Raw genomic sequence first — 22,139 nt, forward strand, 5'->3', positions numbered from 1 at the left:
CTAAGCCCATGGCAGGACACAGACCAGCAGAAGCTGTCCCTGCTGCCCTGGACCAGCGGGGTCAGGTGTTGGCCCCGACTCCAACCTGGCTGCTCACCCCCTTCTCCTCCCCTCGCTGCCATTTACCAGCCTTTGGGCCTGGGGAAGTTGCCAAGCCTCTGATCCCTCTCAGACACCACTGGGTCCCATGACCCCTGGTTTGCTCCTGGGGTGAAGCCATCCCATCTTCCCTTTGGCACCACTGACCACTTCAGCTGGAGTCCTGTCCCAGTCCCAGCCCTGGTTCTTACTCAGTTCTCCTCTCCTGCTCTGCTGGGTCTCCCCGAAGTCACTTCAGTTTTCCATGACTTACCCACTGCCTGTTCCAAAAGAACATATGGGAGGAGTGGGGATATAGGTGAGGAAGATTCAGAGTCCTAAATGACAGTGTATCGTATGAACACGAAAAGGAAGATGCTGCTGAATGTAAGATGGCTTTTCCTAGAAAATTGGTCATATATGTGAAACCATTTTTTTTTTTTTTACATTCCTGTAGAATAATGTGCAACTTAGATCAGTGCATTGCCCTCCCGGTCGGCCAGAAGGTGGTCTCTTTCCTCTGATGCTCCCAGCCAGAGAAGGGTAATGGGCAGACACTGACATTTGAATCAGGAGACATGAGCTAGAGCTTTGATTCTGCCCTCCCACGTGGACTGTATCAGCCCAAGTCCAGATAAACAGAGCCTATGCCAGTATTTCAGTAGCAGGAATTTAATCAAAGAAACTGGTTATGAAAATGTTGCAAGAGGTGAAAGGGCAAATGGGATGTAAGGCAACCCAGGTACAATAGGACATCACTACCACCTGTAGGGTGGAAGGACAAGGGAGAGGAGGTGGTGTTACGGAGCTGAGGACCAGGGAAGCCCAGTAGGGCTGTTGAGGGAGAGAGTATCTGAAGAATCCAGACCATAGAAGAAAAACCTCTGTTCCTGGGATGCTGCCCAAAGCAAGAGGGTGGGAGAAATACTCTGATTTCTCCTTTCCTTCTGCCCTCCTAATGGCAGACTCGAATTAAAAGTTAATTTTCAAGGAATCTTGGGGAATGTAGTTTGCAATGGTCAGTGCCCTGCAATACAGAGCAGGAGAAGGTCAGGGGATTAGATCTGAGACCAAATAGGCAAATCACCAGCTCTTCCTTAATCTTCTCATCCAAAAAACAGAAATAATCCTATTGGCCTGGATACCACAATTTAGAAGGAGTATCCTGACACCTAAACAAGGCTCTAAACATGGAAGAGGTCTTTGCGGTTACCTCTTAGCTTTGAGCTTTTCTCCTGTCACTGTCTTCACGGTGTTCTGAGACTTCATTTGTCTTAGCTTTTAAAAATTTCAGCAAATCAAAATAAATTGTGTAGGAGTTTCAAATTCTGGCCAAAACAGAGTAAGTCAACTACAGCCTATCTCTCCTACTGATTACATAAAAACCCTGGACAAAAATACAAAACACAACTACCTAATGACTCTGAAAATTAAACAAAAGCAGGCAAATGGTCCAGGGAGTAAAAATTTGGAGAAGTAACCTGCATGGGGTAGACTTCCCTTTTATTTCTCTTTTCTCTTGTGGATTTGTGCTGCGATTAGAACCACCCACCACCCAACAGACAACTTTGGGTCTGAAACTAAATCAGTTGATAACCTCTTGAAACAACGACAACGACAACTACAAAATCAACGTTCTATCAAGGATTATAACAGGACCCAGAGTCTACACAACATAACATTCACAGTGTCCAGGATACAGTCTGAAATAACTCAACATACAAAGAACCAGAAGAAGAGGATGATCAATGAGGATGCATGATCAGTATACAAAAATCAATTATACTTCTGTATAGTAACATCAAACAACTGGATCTTGAAATTTAAAAGACAATGCCAAATAAAAAAATAATACCACCTACAATAGCACCAAAATGGAAATATACTTAGGTATAAATAACAAAATATGTGCATAATCTCTATGTACATCTCTAAAGCACAAAATACTGATGAAAGAAATCAAAGAAGACCTAAACAAATTGAGACATGTACTATGTTCATGGATTGGAAGATTCAATATTGAATATGGATTCAATATGGATTAGAAGATGTCAATTCCCTACAAACTAATTATAGATTCAGTGCAGTCCAAATCAAGATCTCTGCAGGATTTTTTCTTTTCTTTTATATGTGTAGACAAGCTGATCCTAAACATTATATGGAAAGGTAAAGGAACTAGAATAGCCAAGCAACTTTTAAAAGGAAGAACAACATTGGAGTTGCCTACTAACTGATCTCAAGACTTACTATGAAGCTACAATAATGAAGACAGTGTGGTAGTGGTGAAAGAATAGACACCTATATCAATGGAATGAACTCCAGAATCCAGAAATAGACCTGTATATATCAACTGATTTTCCAAAAAGGTGCAAAGGCTATCCAATTGTTCTTCCCAAAAAATAGTGCTGGTGAGGGTGTGGAGGAACTGGAACACTCACACACTGCTGGTGGGCATACCAAATGGCACAGACACTTTGGAAAACAGTTTGGCAGTTTCTTATAAGTTTAAAGATACTTACTATAAGACTTAGAAGTTCCAGTCCCAAAAGAAATGAAAAGTTATGTCCTCACAAAAACCTGTATGTGAACGTTAATAATGGATGCATTCATAATTCAAAAACTGGAAACAACTCAAATGCTCTTCAGCTAGTGTGAATGGATAAACTATTGTACAGCCATACAATGGAATACTACTCAGCAACAAAAATGAACAAACTAGTGGTACCTACAACACGAATGAATCTCAAATGCATCATGCTAAGTGAAAGAAGCTAGACTTAAAAGGATAAATATGTATGCATCTATTTATAGGACATTCTGGAAAAGGCAAAACTATGGGGATGGGAAACAGACCCCTAGTTGCCAGTGACTGGAGTTGAGGAAGGGTTGGCTACAGAGGGGCAGCAGGAGGTATTTTGGGGGGTGATGGAACTGTTCCATATCTTGATTGTCAAAATAAACTGTATGCCAAAAAAGAGTGGGTTTTTACTCTATGCAAATATGTATCTCAATAAAAAAAAAAAAAAAAAAAAAAAAAGGTAAAAAAGAAACTAAACAATCTATAGCTCACAAACTGCAAACTATTTACTGGGCATGTACCATTTGCTGAGGCTTACGCTGGACCTTGAAGACACAAAGATTAATAAGACAATCCCTTCCTTCAAGGAGCTCACGAATTCACAGGAATGTAAGGCATGATGAAAAAGATTTGGACTTGATGTTGAGGGATACTGGAGATGGGGGCTGACACATACTCATGGCGTGCCATGGGAGCACTAAAGAGGGGTGGGTGGGATAGGAAATAAGGCAAGCTTCCTAGAAAGGGAATTGCTTCAACTGAGTTTTGAAGGATGAGAAGCAGTTAAGCAGGTGAGGAGAGGCTATGGGCATTCCAGATAGAAGGGGTGGCTCATGGGAAGCCCCAGGTGGTGAGACAACCTGGGACCTTCAAGGAATTGTAAGGACTTCGGTTTGGCTAGAATGAAGGGAACCAGAAGAGCTAACAGGAGATGGGAGCAGACCATAGCCATGGGGAGGAAGGTTAAAGATAATCAGTCCAAAGAGCTTTTTATCCAGAAGACGGTGGGACAGGTTTTAAGCAGGGAAGTGAGATGGATCAGATTCATGCATTTTTAGGATCACTCTGGCTGCATTGCAGAAGATGGACCGGAGGGGAAGGCTGGAGGCAAAGGGATCAAGAAGGAAGCTGGGACAGGGATCCGGCTGAGAGATGTAGAGGCTGGGACCAGGTGGGGAAGCAGAAGAAGGACTGATTGGAGAGGTATTTAGGGTAGAATGGTCATAACTGGCCTCCCTCTCAATATTTAAATATTCAGTCTCAGCACCTTTGCACTCGCTGTTTCTTCTGCCTGGATTCATCTTACCTAGGCGGTTTGCAGAGCTCCTTCCTTCCCATTCTTCAGGGTAAGCCACCTTCTCAGAGGAGCCTGCCTGACTACCCCATTCAAAGGACAACCTTTCCTATCACTCTTACGACACTCTGTTTATTTCCCTCATAAGAGGTATCTTACTTGTTTATTTACTTGTTCTTGGTGCAAGCACATGGGCTCTGAGTTCTAACCCCAACTTGACCCCTTTATTAGCAGTGAGCAAATTATTCATCTTTGTCTTAGTTCATTTGTAAAGTAGGAATAATAACACCTACTTCATAGAATTGTCATCAGGCTAAAATCGGTTAATGTATGTAAAGTGCCTAGAACAACTGCCAGCTTCTTCCTGGCATAGTGCTTGGCGCATAGTAGGCACTTTATAAAATATTTGCTGAACGGATTTGATTAAATGAAAGAAGGAACATTCCCATGTTCACCAGCAGATGGCGCATGTATGGAAAAAAGTTAAAACTGGTTCCACTCCCACAAATTGGCCAATAGATGTCACTATAGCTCCCTGGGTCAAGGAACCAAGGCTGAGGCAGGCTGAGCCAGTGGCAGATGTTGCCCAGATAGGACGCTGGACAAGAATCCCAAATGGAGGGCCAGAAAGCTATAATTGTATTAAAAAGTCAAAGTCTAAAAGCTAAAGCTAAATTATGTTTTACATGATTACATATTCTAAAGCTGCATTTTCTTTCTATTCTCTCACTTTATCGAATAGTAACAAGGAGCTGACCATGCAGGCATCTTCTATAACTGCAGCCTCAGTTCAACAAGGTGAGAGGTTGTGGGACTTAAAGGGAGTGGGCATCAGACGTGCAGCAGAGGGAGGCCACGAGCCCTGCGTGGTGCCTCTTCCTCTGCACTTTGGATTTCTGTGGGGCGCAGTGCTCACAAATCTCTGTGCACCAGGGTCAGGCACCCAAAAGGGAACTGGGCCCAGCCCCTGCAGGGAGTGTCTGGTCTGGTGCAGACAATGGGCCAGAAAACAAATCAGTCCAAATGAAGGTCTGGGGGTGTCCAGCGACAGGAGGAAGAGGGTGAGGTCAGGAAAGCAGAGGGGACCATTGAGCTGTCGTGCTGCTCTCTGTTGGGGGTAAGGCATCCCAGGCAGAGGGTACTGTGTGAGCAAAGGTATGGGGCCTGAAATAGCTAGCTGGGCTCTGTTACTAAAATCTGAGTAGTCTGGTGTGGCTAGAGAATAGCATTCAGGAAGTTGTTCAGCATGGCTGGAGGACAGGGGCAAGGACAGGGAGTGTATTAGTTATCTAGTGCTGGCAGACTAGCTAGTCTAGCAGTCTGGCACTTTTTCTTTTCCCCTCCAAGTCTTATCAAAAGTCACTGTAGTCCAGGGCCCAACAGCCTGGTACCGTCCTAGTTTATTCTTGTCCCAGTGTAATTATTAATAGAGGTCCCTTTCACTCTCCAAAGTTTCCTAGTTTGGATGGTCACCTTAGTTTGGGGCCCCCATGCCTCCATTATCACAGTGACCCCATCTTTACTGAGCACAGGAGCCGGATGTGGTCCATCTCAGCAGGTGCTCGGCAGAGAGGAGAGGCTCAGGAAGGATGAGCTTCATGCAGGGGGACCTCAGAGCCTGCGGGTCCAGAACAAGCCCCTTTCTCCTCTCAGAGAGGGGTAGAGATGCCCCTTCCCTTGAAAAGGAGCCCCCATCAGAGTTTCTGCCTGCAAGAGGCTGGAGCAGGTTTCTGAGGCCTCCTGGAAGCTGCTGATGGAGGCTGAAGAGAGCTTTCCACCCCTTCCTTGCTGGCTTTTTGCTTATCTCCAGGCCTGGCCGCAGGAGGCAATGACCACAGGGGTGGAGATACAGAGTTTGGAGATGGGGCAGCACTGCCAGATACTCAGACCCAGAGCAGGGCAGGGCTGGCCCCAGGGGGCACCCTGAGCTCTGGATCTGCTCTGCTCCTGACACCCTGTGTGACCTGGATGGGCTCCTGCACTCGCTGGGCCTCAACTTCCCCAGCAGTACACTGAAGGGTTAGTTGAGGTGGTCTCCATGGGACTGGCCATCCCCGGGCAAATCGCTGTGAGGCAGGGCTGAGGGAAGAGGGTGGAGGCGGAGAGGGAGGGGTGGGGGGCAAAGAAGGGGACTCTGAAGGCAGCCAAGTTCATTACCACAGGAATATTAACTGCCCCTGTCACTTCTCCCAGTCCGGGAAAGGCCATGCCTGTAAATTAGGGCCATGAGTCTGCCAGGCAGAGACTTAATGAAGAAGGAGATGGACTTCAGTGAGAGCAGGCAGTGCCTCTGGAGGTCACAAGTCCAGCCCTGGCCTGACAGAAGGAACCTGGAGCCAGGGAGGGGCAGGGGGTGTCCACAGTCCGGGTCGGACTGAACCAGAAAGGCACGAGCCGGCTCTGCTGTGTTCACTGCTGAATCCCCAGCACCCAGCACACAGTAGGGCCTAACCAATGTTTCTGACTGACTAGGGTCCAGATGACGTGGCAAGTCATGCTGAGCTCAGACTGAAACCCAGTCCTCTGGACTCCAGCTGGGCCCTCACTTATTCCCACCCCAGACCTGAGGGGCCTGGGTAGGAAAGGGGTCGCAGAAGTAAAAGGTTTCTCAAGGAGATGGTGATCGTGGCTTCCCTTTGTGTTTGAGAGGAAATTTCAGTTTTTACAGGGTCACAGAACCCCAGGAAGTCTGACGTGTTTCTCGGTGCAGAGCTGCCTTGATGTGTATCACATTTCTGGCAGTAACACACCTTTTCTCTCCTTCTCTACCTGCTCTCTATCCCACCTGCTCTTTGAGGGCACATCCTGGATGGAGCTTTCCCCCCTGGCACTTGGCCGCTGCAGTCACCTGCCCACCTCAAACTTCCAGCAGCATTCACAGCATCTGATTAGAGGGGGAGGTTAACCATTCAGTGGGTCCCTGGCACTGCTGAGAGAGGGTCTGCAGTGAGTGGGTGACATCAGGGTGTCAGGGGAGGGCCAGCCAGACCTCTCCATCTCACCTTTTCCTGCAAGACCTCTTTGTGGCCCCTTCCCTTACCTCCCTGCCCCTCTGGCTTCCCATGGGCACGGCTTAGCTGACTCCTCTCTCTGTCTCCTGTGCCCAGCATGAGGCCTGGCACAAAAAGGATGGGCAGAAGGAAGGAACAAGTAAGAGAACCACGCAGTTTTCCTGACCCACACAGCACATCTCCCCACTTCCCTGACTTCTCCTCTGAGGGTGGAAGTCCCTCTAGCTCCTCCCAGTGGAGAATGAAGGGAACGCAGAACCATCTTACCCACACACATCGTCCTAGCTACCCCCAGCCATTAATGGTCTTCTTGAATTATCAGACGAACAGATCTTCCTGCATCTAGGCCTTTGTACAAGCTGATACTTCTGATCTTTCTCTGTTCTGCAAACTCCTACTCATCCCTCAAAACCCTGCTCAAATGTGACTTTAAGAAATTTCCCTAGGCTGGGTACAGGGGCCCTTACTCTGAGTTCTCATGGTTTCCTGGGACTTCTTTTCTCTAGAACTTGATTGAATAGAATTTCTCCCCTGGGTCATTAGCTTTTCTAGGACTGGCAAAGTTGTATTTAGTTGAGACTAAGAAAATGGCTGGATTTGCAGAGGAGGCTGGGGCCCTGGGGCCCTGCTGATAGTTCCATAAAGCCAAAGGCCACTGACAGGCTACAAGAAGGGAAGCTGCTCAGAGACAACATTTAATGGGAGTCAGTGAATGGCACTAAGGTTAAATGTCAATTGGCATACATTAGGTACTCAATTAGTTGATTTTTGACAACTATTGACTTGATATTTAGCTTAGCATCAGCTCTCACCTAAAACCCTCAAAGATTTTTGCTGACAGTGTACCACAGCTACCAGCATGTTTTATTTGTCAGGACTTACTGTAGTCTTAGGCTACATTACATTACATCTTTGGAACTGGGGGGTGGGGGTGGGGGGTGGGGGGTGGGGGTTGGGCAGGGTGCCCTGTTAGAGACACAGTTCTCTAACCTGTGTTAGAGAGAACATCACTATTTTCTCCTGCGGGACTGGCAAAGCACCCTTTGAAGGTCACTGACGGATGGGAATGCTTCAAGAGAATTTAACCCCTTCTCACGAGGAATGACTGGGAGGAGGGGTAGGGAATTTGCTGGGAGAAGATAAGGAGGCTCGTGCACTGCCAACCACTCTGTGAAGAGCTGTCCTGGGGTGAGGTGTGCTCCTGGCCTCAAGGCAAAGCTGGGACTGTCAGGGAGCCCCAGGCAGACTTCTCTGGCACTGAAAGGGATGCTCCCAGGAGGTGGGGGGGAAGCGAGCTCCTCGAGAGAGGGAGCTCCTTGTTGACACAGTTTATGAGGCTTCCCACGTTACCTCTGAGGTCCCTTTCAATGGTTAGAAGACACAAATTCTAGAATTATACAACCCTAAGATTCTAAAATGCCAGAATTCTAGGCTTCTGCCATGTGGTTCTAGGGCTCTGAGACCCTGAATGTAAAATAATCCAGCCTGGGGACCTTGAGGTAGGAGACAGCCTCTTATCCTGGCCCTACTGGCCCAGAACCCACCTGTCTCCTTGTTCCACATATCTCAAGGGGCTATTTTATCCACGCCCCCCACTGCTAGGCTACCTCTCCTCTCAGCCTCTCACATATCCAAGGTGCAGGTCTTAACCCTCTAGCCAGGAGAGCGTGGCGTGACACAGGACATAAGGGAGTACCAGGTAGTTCAACAGAGGGGATGATGCCGAAGCAGCAAATAATGATTCCTCCTCTTTTCCGTCTGAATTAACTGCCTCTGATTCTCTGCAGCTGGATTTTCTCCCTGATAGCCTCGTCTGATGCTAGTGTTTGTCAGTCCAACTACATCTCCCCCGTGACCCTCCACCCCACCGCAGTGATGAGGAACCGAAGGGTAAGAGGTTGTAGAGGAAGTGCAGGATCCCACCCTGGCTGCGGATAACACTATCTCAGCATAAAAAGTGAACTGACTTGGAGAGCAATGCCATCTCAATGGGAAGTCCCTCCATGTGTCTAGCCTCAAGCTTACTATGTACAGTCAGAGCCCTTTTCTTCTCCCACAGTCCAGGAGAAGACATCAAGAGCCACTGCTTCACCTCAGGAAGGTCTAAACTGCTCTAAGTGTCCCCTCCCACCCCCTTTAATGACCCAAGGTCAGCAGGAATGACATGGCACCGTTTACAAGAGCAGAGTATCTGAGATTATTGCAGACTTTATAGAAAACTGCCCAAGGGAGATCCAGATTTCCAGGGTGGGGTGGGAAGGCAGGCCTCAAGGCAATATGTTGAAGGAGGGTGACTTCCTGTGTGCAGAGGCAGCACAGGCCAGCCATTCTGCCAGACCCAGGGGGTGGGAGTCAGGGAGAGGCGGCCCCCTCCCACTCACCAGTTGTGCTTTGGGATCATGCAGAAGGCAGGGCGCTGAGGCTCTGACCCTGTATCGGAGGGCTTTTCCCTTCCTCTTCCAGAAGGCATACGGGGGGGTGGGGCCGGGGTGAGGAGGTGGCAGAGAGGACTCTCCAAGGGAGAAGAGTCACATGGGTGGGAAAGAGCATGTGGCCAGCAGCTCCCAGCCCTTCAGAGCCCCTCCCCCACCCCTCTCTGTGGCACAATGGTCAGGTGACCCTGGTTGTGAGGCCAGACCATCTACTTTGCACCCCCAGGACTCTCTCCTCCAGGATCTCCCATGGGGATCTGCTAGTATGGCTGCGGGGTGCCTCGCATCTGCGCCTGTTTTGCAGGGCTAGAGAGCTCATCCTAAGAGGAAAGGGGGCTGGGCATATCCCAGGGATGGATTCCTCACTGGACCCTGACCCAGTGAGTGGCAGTGTGGGTTCTGAGTGCAAGCGATGGATGTAGGAGGAATTGAGAGCCTAAGACTTGGGCCGGGGGAAGAAACTCAGATCGGGGTGAAGAGCTGAGAGTTTGAGATTGGGGACAAGGACTGAGTATTAGGGTATCAGAGCCAAAAGTGGGGAAGGCTGAGGATCAGCTCCACGTGAAGGCTATAAAGGGGTGTGCCCGTCCCTGGGATGGGAGAGACAGAGAAGAGCTGAATCCCAAGCCTGGGCCAAGGAAGGGAGGGGCCTGAGCAAGAGCTGGGGTGGTGGGTGGTATGAAATACATCCTCAGATTGGGGGAGGGTGCCCAACCCTCAGACTCCTGGGATGCAGGTCTCTATGCAGGATGGAGAGTTAAGAGCTCCGAAACGAGAAAAAAGGCTCAAAGTCCACAGAAACCTTCTGGTGGGGTTGCTCTGCTTCTGAGACCAGAATGGGATGTGAGGGTCCCCGAGCCCTCGAAGGGAGCCGAGGGTTGCAAGCTGGAGTGTAGTCTAGGGGGATGTTTCCTGCTGAGAGGTCTGGGTTCAAAGCACAGGGTAGTGGAAGCAGTCCCAGGGCCTTCGGATTGAAGGACAGGGTCTCTGGGTGAGTGCTGAAAGGGGGGGTGGTGCTTCTGGTGGTTCAGGAGGGCTGTCAGAGCTTGGGATGGGTGGACGGGGTTTCTGGAATCAGAAGTGTCTCTGGGTCTTTGATGGTGACAGCTCTCAGAGGCTGGGGAGGCGGGTACAGCTTGGGGCCTCCAGGTGGGGGAGATGCCATAATCCAAAGGTCTCAGATCGGTCAGGGGTAGGTCTCAAAGCCCCAAGCTCGCGGGTGTCTCATACCCACGGCCTCGGGACAGGTCATCAGCTGGCAGGGGTGGCCCCCAAGTCCCATCAAGCGAAGCTCAGAGGCCCGAACCGGGGGAAGTGGCCCCAGAACCGGCGGGGGCGGCCGGGGCGGGAGCGCGGCGCGGGTCTGCGTCCTGCTCGTAGCGGTAGTGGTAGCCCTCCATCTGGTCCCGGCACGCCTCGCGCAAGTTGCGCATCCAGCGCTGGATGCCACGGCGGTTTAGGTAGAGCACCATTAGGAAGATGAGGCCGATGAGCGCCAGAACCAGCCCGAAGAAGACGTAGGAGGCTTCCAGCTCTGGGCCGGCAAGTTCCACTTCTTCCCCGCGACCGTCGGCGTCGCCTTCGGCGCAGCGCAGCCCCGCCTCGTCCAGGTCCAGGAAAGGCCGGTCGTACAGCGCTCGCGGGGAGGCGCAGCGTAGGCGCCGCGCGTCGGGTACGCGCTCCGTGGCGTTGCGCAGCCAGGCCAGCAGGGGGCGCGCAGCGCAGCCGCAACGCAGGGGGTTGTCGGCGAGCAGCAGGCGCGGCGCGGGGAGGTCGCCATCGCGCTCGAGCGCGCGCAGCTCGTCGGGGCCCAGGCCGGCCAACGCGTTGAGGCGCGCGTCCAGCTGCTCCAGGCGCGGCCGGCGCAGCGCGGCGGACGGCAAGCGGCTAAGCGCGTTGCCCGACAGGCCCAGGAGGCGCAGCTCGTCGAGCGGGGCGAGCGCGGCGTCCAGCGCGGCCAACAGCGCGGGGCCGCCCCGCGCCAGCGCGTGGTTAAGCTGCAGCGAGCGCAGCGCGGGCAGCCCGCGGAAGGCGTCGCCGCCCAGGGCGCGCAGCGGGTTGTGGCTCAGGTCGAGCGCCGCCAGGCTGGGCAGCCCGTCGAAGGCGCCGTCCTCCACCATCTCGATGTTGTTGTGCGTGAGGCGCAGAGCGGTCAGGAGCGGCAGGCGCACGCCGCCCGCCGCCTCCGCCTCCGCCTCCTCCCCGTCCGCGTCCCCGCCGGCGAAGGCGGCCGCGCGCAGCACAGTCAGGTTGGCGCCCACGATGGTGAGGTTGCGCGCGTCGGGTGGCACGTCCCGCGGCGGCTGCCGGAGCTCGGCGCCCGACGCGCAGCGCAACATCAGCTTGGGGCCGCCGAAGCAGTAGCACTGGAAGGGACAGGGCGCGGCGGGTCGGCTCAGCGCCGCCGCCACGAGCAGCAGCCCCGGCAGCAGCGGGCCCCAGTGCTCCGGCTGTCCCGCGCGCGGGGCCATCACGGCTGCCCCCGCATCCAGCGCCCGGGCCGCCGCGCTCACCAGTGAGTTCGGAGCCCCTTGGGGGCGGGGAGGGGGGCGGGTGGGGCAAGTCCTCGATCGGGAGCGCCCGGCGGCTGTGGTCGGTCCTTCCGCTGGCTCTATAGTCCGAGGAGCCTTCACTTTCCTGGCTGGGGCGAGAGGGGTCAGGCGGGGAGCGGAGCCCCCCGCCCCCGGTGCCCTCTTCGCCCTGCGCACCGGCCTCCGGCTTCCGCGGCCGTTCTGGGCTCGGAGCCGAGTGGGCAGGGTTTGCCTCCCCCCTCCCCGCCTCCCGGCCTCCTCCTCCGCCCCCGGCGGTGTCTCCGCGCCCTCCTTGCGGAGAGGCGGGGTGGGAGGCTCCCGAGAACCAGGGCTTTCGGCTGCTGCTCTTTCTCTTCCCCCCTCTCGGCTCCCGGACCGCTGAGAAGTTTGGCTCTCCGAGGTTCTGACTTATTTGCCTCTCATCTCCCCCTACCCGCCGCGTTTGGGCTGGTACCTTCCCCCTCCCTCTCTGGGACGTGTCGGGTAGGGTGGGGCCGGGCTCGGGAGAGCAGGCAGGTGGGTCAGCATCACCGGCCGAGAATTTGGGGGGAGGACTTTAAGGCTCCTCCTACCAGCGCAGGCAGGGATGAGGGGTGGGCTGGGAAAGTTCCTCATTTTTCAGCCTCTTCCTTATCCTTGTGATCAAGGAGAGGGCTGTGCTAGGAGTGAGGAAAATCCCCAGCCTCAGCCCCCTCCTCTGCCACCCCAGTTACATCAGGCCTGGCTCGGCCAACACCCCTGCAAGTCCCGGGAGACTAACGTCTTCTCCACCCCACCCCATCCACCCAGAGGAAGTCAGCGACATCCCCTCCTCCTTCCACCCCTCCTCCCCCCAAGTCACTGGCTGCTCTGCCGGGAGTTCTTCCATCTGATTTCCTCCACCAGGCTGGACTTTTCCCCCAGGCACTTTCCTAGGCCGGGGGACCCGGTGGGTGTGGTGATTCAGCTCTTTGCTGTACCCTCCCTGCCCCAGCACCTTGGTAACCCCGCTAGGCTATTCTGGGTCTCAGGGACCTTAGGGTTGTTGGATACCATCAGCTGCCCCTCCTCCCCTCCAGGGTACCTCATCTGTAAATATTGAATGGGTAGGAGGGTTTGTGAGACCAGGAGCAGATTTTGCAGCAGGGAGTGGGGGTCTCAGAAGGGGCCAGGGCTGAGCTGTTTATAGGTTTGTTTTGTTCTGGATTTTTTTTTTTTTTTTTCCAGAACTGGGAAGCTCCAGACCTGATTTAAAGGGACAGACTCCTGAGAAGGGAGCACTCCTTGCCTTGGCATGAATTATTCAGGCTGGAGAGGCTGACACTTGATCCGAAAGCCCTTCTGGTATCAGCAGAGCTGGTTAGGATAGAGGCTCCCCCCAACCTAAGAGTCATTCTCTTTCACCCGAATTAGGGATTGTTGGGTTGACTCCTTCCCTGAGGTTATATTTAACTGATCAACCAACAGATCAACACCACTTAAGGAGAAGAGGTAGGAGAAGACGTAGACCCTGCAGTGGCCTGGGTCTCAGACAAGGGCCATTGTTAAGGCCCAGGGCTGTTGATGCTGGGGGTGGGGGGGTGGCCTCCCCTTCCCCTTCCCCTTTCTCTCCCCTGTCCCCATTGTCACTCCCAAGTATTGGCGGATGAGAATAGTAACTTGCACAAGCATGTTGGACATGTCTGTACAGATGTACATGTGCGGTTGTACATTCACATGTACACATAGAAGCAAGCTTAGCACGTAAACAGACCTAGGTGTGTTCACATGTAAGCACACACACACACATGCTCACTTGGGTGTGCATACACATGCATAGGAAGGCTTGCATAAGCTTGTGCACAGCTCCAGGCAGCCTCAGATGTGCCTCTTGCAAGTACATTCAGGCTCATTCGTACGTGTGCACATATAAACATAGGTTTGAGTGCATCCTGGCTTGTGTCCGTAGATTCATAATCACATACATATTTGAACCTTCCTACCTCTGGGGCCATGCAAGTGCCTGGGTGTGTTCTCAGAGGGGCAAGCTTACAGACTCATGCGTGCAAGCACATGTATCCAGAGGTCGGCCAACACACTCTGAGCCCACGTCTGCCCTCCACCATGCCCTCGTTCTGTGGAATTAACAGGGTGTGGTGTCTTTTCTCATATGGGCACAAGAGCTCAAACAGATGCCACTGAGGCTGGGCCCTCAGCTCTTGCACTCACCCCAGTCCTGGCTCACATCAGCTCCAAGCCCCAGCCATGACATCTCCCCCAGTGGGAGACACTGGCTCTTCTTCACTATTGTGTTTCCAATACAGGGACTAGCACAAGAGACTGTGCAGTAAATGTTTGTAAATGAATGAAAAGGTCTTTGCTTTTCTGTCCTGCTGCATAGAGCCCCTTCTGCCTCCAGCCACTAAGAAATCACAGACCAACTGCCAAGGCCAGATCTCCCTCCCCAGGTCCCATGACGGCTGGTTTCTGATGGGCTGATGCCTGCTGAGTAGCAGGCAGCTTTGGTGGTAGGGGGTTGGGGTGTGTGTGCAGGTGCTAGACACCTCAGTTGGGGAAAGGAGGACCAGAGGGAACCTAGGACCATCAGGTGGCAGAGAACAAGGCAATGACTGTGTTTTATAAATGAGGAGGTGAGGCCAGAGGGCCAGGGACTTGCCACAAAGCCTGTGGTCCTCAGGGCTTTGCCTAGAAACCTGGCCCCAGGGTCCTTGCCCAGGGCTTTGTCCAAGGTAGTAGCTGCAGCTGAGAGGGGCCAGCACCACAGGGAAATTTCATCCTGACCCCAGGAATCTGAGGCCAAGAACAGATGCCAGGGTGGGTCTGGTGTGACCTTGGACGTCTCTCCACCTCTGGGCTGTCAGCTTCTACTTCTGCAAAGTAGGTGGGCTTTTGAATTCCTGTCATTCCTGGTCCTTTCAGAGCTATTGTGATAACATGAAGGGAAAAGGTTTTGAAACAAGAAAAGCCATATCATTAGGGTCTGGGCACCTAGCATCCATGTGACTGTAGATGAGGCATTGCCCTTTTCTGAGAGTAATTAGTTCCCATGTCGTTTTGCTCTGTTCCATCTTCCTTCATCTCCCAATACCTCAAGTTCATGGTAGATAGTAAAAGGAGTGAGTCTCCACTTGCTGTCTCCGTATATGCCTCTACCCTGCCTTCTCCCCACCCTCCATTTTGTGCAGGTGTTCCTTTTCTCTGTCCAGGTTCCCCCAGAACCAAGTCTGTGAGCCATTTGGGGGTCTCTGTTCTCTGGAGGAACAGCCCTCTCCATCTTGGCATTGTCAGTGTTCAGTATGCAGTAGGTGTTCAATAAATGTATGTCCAGTTGCGTCTGAGGCTGTGTGTTTATTCTCTGATGCATCGAGTGGATTGCTCACTGTTTGCCCCACATGAGGTGCTCTCTCCCCTTGATTCTATTTCTCCAGTCCAGCCTACTGTCCCTCAGGGCTCAGCTTGAGTTCTGTCCCCTCCAGGAAGCCTTCATGGCTTCCTTCTCTCTCCTTTGAACTTCATTGAGTGATCAGAGGGCTAGAGCTCTCCTGAGCCCCCTGACTGTCAGCAATTGGGGCTCAGAACTGTCTGATTTCTTGTGTTGTCAGCACACAGCTCAGAGTTCCAGCATGGAGAAGGCACCAGGGAACATTTACTAAATGAAATAATGATTTAAAAATCTCTGGCTCGATCTACCCTTGTGAAGCAAGCTAGGTGAAGATCCTCCATCTACACTTTACACCAGTAGACAGCCTCCCAGAAAGGTCAAGTGCTTTCCTCAAGGTTGCACAGCTAACTGGGACCCGAGCCTGACAGGAGCTCAGGTTTCCTGCTCATCTCCTTTGCCGCAGCCCTCCCCATCCTAGGTTCTCTCTCTAGGGAGTGTGACTGGGTCAGATCCCAGGGGAGCCTGTGGGCAAAGAGTGCAGGCACTCAGGGTTTCCTTAGGACTCAGCAAATGAATCACCCCAGCCCCACCCAGGCAGAATGATCCTGTCTGCCCTGTGCCAGGTTGAGAATCCCCCATGTCAGCCACGCTGGACCCCAATTCTTGAGTTTATTACCCCACTAGGTCCCAGAGCCCCTCTCAGCCTTTCAAGGAGCTGTTCCGTCCCCTAAACCCCAGCTCCTACACCCTTTTCTCCCTGCAAAGGCCCTACCCTCTATAAGCTCCACTAAGCCTTGGTAGGGAGCCTGGAGAGGTTTTCAACTTCCCTGAGGTCACCCAGCAGGTAGCCCTTCGCCGTCTGCCTCCAGCTCCATTTTGTCCATTAGGGGCAACTCAATGTTACTGGAGCCCGCAGACAAGTCTGCCTTTCCAGCTCTGTTTCCCTCTCTTCAAAGGTGTGTGTGTGCACGGGCTGATCTCGGAGGGCGTTTGAATCCTGTGCCCCTTGGCCTTTTAGGGATGAGGGTCATGGAGGGGAAGGTGATGCTGTGATTTGCCCAAGTTGGTGCCCCCACCTTCTTAACATGTGACCTTGAACTTGCCCCCGCCCCCAAATTATAAAGCAGTGGTAGGATGGTCTGTGGGTCCTCCTAAGTCTGATGCTGTAGCAGCCTGCAATCCAGGCTCCCTTTATCCTGGCGGCCCTCACGCTGGCCTCCCTTTCCCTCTGCCCCCTCTTTCTCTGAGGCAAGTGGAGGAGCAGCCCCGCAGGCCTGACATGATGAAGCTCAGGCACTAGGTAGTGGGGGAGGCCCCAGGTTCTCTCGTGTAGCTTCTGCGCTGGTGGGGAGGGGAACACTCCACTGCAGGCTCTGCTGCTCCCATTTCTCATTCCCCCCTCCCCCCACTGCCATGAGACACAGGAAAATCCATAGACCCGAGATTCATTTTCTCCATTGAGTCAGCAGAGGCCACACTCTGCTTCTGAGGGGCGGGCAACCAGCTTTTAAATAACTCTCCGATATTTAATACCCTCCTCCTCCACTCTGTGGCCTGGGCCTCTGGGGAAAGGCTAGACTAAATGAGTTGGATGAATCCTCTGAAAGTCGTAAGTGCTGCCTGCCTGCGCCTCAACCCACCCTCCTCCACCCAGACTTCCAGGCCATGGGGAAAAAACCCGATTTCTTACTACCTTTGCACCGTGCTTTACAGTTTCTAAGTGGTGCCCCAGGTTGGGTTTGTTATCCCCAGTTTAGAATTGGAAACTGAAGTTTAGAAAAGAGGATGACCCCATCTGGCTTTTGGTCTTCGTCTGCTGCTGGCTGGCTGTGGGACTTCGAGCAGGTCCCTATCCCTCTCTGGGCTTCTATTTCCTCACCTGTGCTACAAGGTGGTTCAGCCTGTGGGTTGCCACTAGTCCCTCTAGCTGTTACATTTCATGAGCTGCTGCCCTGGTCTAGGTCTAGGTCTCCTCTCACGGAGCTGCTTTTTGCCTCCATCCTCTTCTTGGGGAGGCTAAAGGGCAGAGCAGACTGAGGCTCAAGGCCAGGCAGGGTCTGGCCCCAGGATTCCAGTGTAAGTCAGGGACAGGAGTGGGTGGGGGAAAGGGAAAGGAGCTGAGCTGGATTCTTTTTTCCCCTCCTCCCCAACCCCCTTCCTTTCTTCTGCAGGTAGAGGTTAGGACAGACAAAGGGCAATAACATATTTAAAGCTTGGCTTCCTTAAAACTCAGGGTTTCAGCAGCTGCAGATATAATTTGAGAAGTTGGGAGCAAAACCCTCTTCCTAAGCTGTGTCAGGGTCAGGCTCCTGATGATGGAAGTTCGTGGGCCCAGTTCTCCTGGCTTCACCACTGTTCTGTGTCATTTGGAAGACAGGGATTGATATCTCTATTGGTTATATGAGAACACTGGGCAGTTAAGAGCTGTGCTTGGGGTCACCTCAGACTAATGATGGAACAAGGTCTATAATCTAGGATTTCTGATTCCCAGCTCATCCCACTGCCTGCTGTAGCGGGAAATTGGGGGCTGAGGGACGGGAATGGAAGAGGCCTGTGGGTTCCTGCTTAGTCTGGGAGTGACCTTACTTTGCTCGACTTCCCTACCATCCTCTTGGGTCCTCATGAGCCTCCTGAGCTGTACCAAACCTTCTACTTCTAAAATTACAGAATCTTAGAATCAAAACATTGAATTCTAAGAACCACAGACTCCGAGAGCTGTAGAGCCATGGTCTGTTTGAATCAGAACATAAGACTCTTATGGTGTTGGTAATATGAATGGTGGTGAAGCACTTAGAGCCTGCGGTAGGTTGTTATATTAATGTTCCCCAATGCAACCTGCCTATCTGTATCCATACTTTTATGCTGTCCCTTGCCACACTGACTTTGGTTTGGCCATGTGAATTCCTTTGGCTATTGAGACATCAGCAAATGTAATGCAAGCAGAGGGTTAAAAAGTGATTGTGGGGGCTTCCCTGGTGGCGCAGTGGTTGAGAATCTGCCTGCTAATGCAGGGGACACGGGTTCGAGCCCTGGTCTGGGAGGATCCCACATGCCACGGAGCGGCTGGGCCCGTGAGCCACAACTACTGAGCCTGCGCGTCTGGAGCCTGTGCCCCGCAACGGGAGGGGCCGCGATAGTGAAAGGCCCGCGCACCGCGATGAAGAGCGGTCCCCGCACCGCGATGAAGAGTGGCCCCCACTTGCCGCAACTAGAGAAAGCCCTCGCACGAACCGAAGACCCAGCACAACCAAAAATAAATAAATAAATAAAAAAAATAAAAGTAGCTAAAAGGAGGAGGAAATTATTAAAAAAAAAAAAAAAAAAAAAAGTGATTGTGCCTGGGGGCTCCCCTCTTCCTGCTCCCCTGAGATGTCCATGTATAGAAACCAAAGTAAGCCTCTTGGAGGAAGAGACCAGCAGTGAGCCATCCTGCTGAAACCCTCTAGACCAACCAGCTCCCAGATGATCTTCCAGCTGATTCCAGCTGCCTGAGTGACCCTAGATAAGACCAAGAGAACTAGCTGGCCTGAGCCCAAATTGCTGACTCACAGAATTGTGAACAGATAAAGTGGTTGCTGTTTTAAGCCATTAAGTTTTGGGGGGCGGTTTGTTACACAGCAGTAGATAACTGGCTCAGAGCCTTAGAATTAGAATTGTAGAATCTTAATCATAGATTCCACATACCCCTCAATCACAGTATCATAGATTTCTCAGACCAGAAACTGGAATCTTTGATGCAGTACCTGAGGAATCGAAGGGTCCTGAGAACTCACTTCTTTAACTCTCACCCAATGCTGAACTCTCCTTTAATTCACAGAACAATTGACCCACTCTCTTCCAACCTGTAACCCCCTGCTCGAGGGTCCCTGATCCTTCAGTATCTGTCCATCCTGTCATGCAGTCTTCTTGTTCCACCCCTCAACTGGTTTATCAGTTCTTCCTTCTTTAGCAAGCCTTCCCGTGTTGATTTACTTGCTCTGGTCTGGGGAGCTAAATGTGGCCTTGGTGGAAATTTGTCCTGGAACAGTTCCTGGCACAGTGCCTGGTGCAGAGTGGGTGTTAATGAACATACCTTGAGGGAAAACAACCATTACCACCACCACAAAACTCTTCTCATCTTTTCCTGCTCTGTCCCCTCATTACTGAGTTCCGTGATCTGTCCATGGTGCTGAATGCCTATCCTTGCTACTGTCTGCCTCAGAATGGCTACTTCCCAAGGGTCGGAATCACTCCCATGTCCTGGAATTCACTCATTCTCCCTCCCTCCCTCCTTCCCTCCCTCCCTCCCTCCCTCCCTCCTTCCCTCTCTTCCTCCTCGCTCTCTCTTTCTTCCTTCCTCCTTCTCTCTCTTTGCCCCACCCCTCATGGCCTAGCTCCCTCACCCCCCACCCCATCCTCCATATACAGATCATTGGCCTGAACTATTTAATGCAAACTGATATGAGGTGATGTGGACTAATTAGGATTAGGTTTAGCTGTATGCACCAGAATGCCCAAAACAATAATCTCTTAAATGATAAAGAAATAGAAGTTCATTTTTTTTCTTTCATAAAAGAAAGTCCAGACATAGCAGTCCAGAGTCTGAATGGTTTCTCCACAGTTATAGAAAACCAACACTCCTTCCAGCCTCCCACATTGCCTTCCCCAGGGTGTAGTCCTCATTCTTGTGGTACAAAATAGCTGCTAGGGTACCAGCCATCATATCAGGTAGCAGATGGAGGCAAAAGATAAATAAGGGTGCCCCTTCCCTTTATGGGCACTTCCCATAATTTCATCCAACATGTTCACTTGCATGGCCACATCTAACTAGCTTCAAGGGGCCTGGAAACTATAGTCTTTTAACTGGGGGACAATTTTTCGAGCAAAAAGTTGTGGTCCTTACTGCTGAGGAAGAAGGAGAAATAGTTATTGAAATGTAACTAGAAATCTCTGACATTAGTAATGGAACAGTGTTGTTGATGGTGACAGTGACTGTGGTATACTACTTGTGTGGATGATGACAGCAATGGTAATGGTGGTGGTGATGGCAGAGGGAGTGATAGTGGTAATGGTGGTGTTGATAGTAGTGGTGGTGATGAAGAAGGAGGTAATGGTGAGGAGGGTGATGATAAAGCTGGTGGTCAATATAAGCTCTGGTCCAGGAGCACAGACTCACTCAAGCATCAGCCTGGACCAGGAGAATACCAGAAGATAGACCCAGTGACTACAAGGTGTCTGGAGCTTGGGGCCTGCTCCAAGCCACAGGGGAGTGATTTCTGGCACCCTTGCTGCTTTGCAGTTCATCAGTCATGAGCCTCTTACCTTCCTGAGTCCAAATAACCCCCAGAAGAGCATGAATCAGATTTTCCCCCACACCCCATTTAGGCTGGAAATAACTCTGGAATGAAAATTTAAGGCCTTAGGGAGGTGAAGCAGGAAGGACGATATTGGACTTCCATTTTATTAGACAATAAACGTTGGTGGAATTTATTTCACTCAAGGAAATCTTTGCTGTGAAATACACAGAGAAACACACAGACACAGCCTCAGACATAGAGACAAATGGTTACAAAGACAGACATGCAAAGAGAGTTACAGATGTGCAGAAACAGGCCCATAGTCATGGAGACCCATAGGCACAGACACACTTAGTTTCACAAGGAGGCACCAGGCCAACCCCTCTCCCCAAAGAGATGCAGCCCATGCAGCCATCTTATTCCATAGGACAAATTTCATGTTATCCCTGGGTCCCATGCACTGAAGGCACCAAGGAGCCAGAAGTGACAATGAAGAGGGGGGCTCAGAAATCAGTAGCCAATCAGAGAAGGAGGCAGTCTGACCTTTGATACCCCTCCCACCTGGGATGAGATTGCGCCAGTGCACCGTGGCCTGCCCCAGGCCAGCCCAGGTTCTGTGGCTGAAGGTGACCAGAGGGGTGGGAATTGGGTAGGAGGGGGTGTGTCCTCCGTGACGTCTCCCCCCAGGGGCCCAAGGACACACCTGGAGGCCATTAGCAGAGGAGCCATCAGGCAGCCGGCTCCGGCTGCAGGTGAGAAGGCGTGATGAGAACATGTGGCAGCCTCCACCAGCTGGAGCTGGAGCATGGAGGACACCTTGGTCTGAGCGGCTCCAGCATCACTCCCCCAGCACCACCTGGAATGCAGAGGTAACCACAGCACAGGCTCTGACACTCAAGACTGTTGGTGAGCCCACCTCCAGTTTACCTCCCAAACTTTTTTGACATCAGATTTCCTGACCTTCATAGTGACCTTCTTCTTCTAGGAAACCTTCCTGATGACTCCACTGCCCCCCTTACCCATCACCCCACCCCTGTCTCTTTCTTTCTCTGCTTCTGCTCAGAGTTCCTATATGGCCTTGTCCTGACCTGCCTACCCTTTCCATTGATCTGTGCTTCTTGGTAAGTGACAGCCCTTCCTGGCTCCAGCCCCTGCCACCCTCCTCCTCTCTAACCAGCTGGAGCAGGTTTATTTCACTGCAGTTTCAGTTCTTTCTTAGTGACTGAAGATGTTTGGGTCCCACCTTGGCTCTCAGTGCCCTCTGCTGCCGATCCTTGGCCCTGGGACTCATGGCTGACTCATTTCTCACCACTGGAGTGCTGGAGCGCCCAGCTCATGAAGGAGCCCCCAGAGAGCGCCGCTCTTTGCAGACAGATCATCAATTGCCACACCGGCCTAGGCCTGGCTGTTTCCTGCTGCCCCAGAGCCTCTGCTACCTTTCCAGCTTCATGTTGGCCATTTACCAGGATGACTTAGTGCTAGTTTCCCCCAGTGGGTCACGTTCGAGGTCCCTAGACTTCCCCAACTGTATCCCAAAATGGTAGAGAAAGCATTCAGCCTCAGGTGTGGTTGCGGTAG

The 22,139-nt window shown here is 52.1% G+C and overlaps 2 protein-coding genes across 2 annotated transcripts; one reads left to right on the plus strand and one right to left on the minus strand.

The window, feature by feature from the left end:
• Positions 1–7,598: 7,598 nt before the first annotated feature.
• TPBGL (trophoblast glycoprotein like) lies at positions 7,599–12,876 on the minus strand. The gene has a single exon (XM_036859784.1). The coding sequence runs from the start codon at positions 11,862–11,864 to the stop codon at positions 10,686–10,688; it is 1,179 nt and encodes a 392-aa protein (XP_036715679.1). The 5' UTR covers positions 11,865–12,876; the 3' UTR covers positions 7,599–10,685.
• Positions 8,837–22,139, plus strand: LOC118899509. The gene is made up of 6 exons (XM_036861292.1): positions 8,837–8,851; positions 11,091–11,642; positions 11,773–11,908; positions 21,249–21,467; positions 21,625–21,682; positions 21,770–22,139. Exons 1-6 carry the CDS (start codon positions 8,837–8,839, stop codon positions 22,035–22,037), a joined length of 1,248 nt encoding a protein of 415 aa, XP_036717187.1. The 3' UTR covers positions 22,038–22,139.

The sequence above is a fragment of the Balaenoptera musculus genome, chromosome 8 (assembly GCF_009873245.2).
Source record: "Balaenoptera musculus isolate JJ_BM4_2016_0621 chromosome 8, mBalMus1.pri.v3, whole genome shotgun sequence".
Taxonomy (NCBI): domain Eukaryota; kingdom Metazoa; phylum Chordata; class Mammalia; order Artiodactyla; family Balaenopteridae; genus Balaenoptera; species Balaenoptera musculus.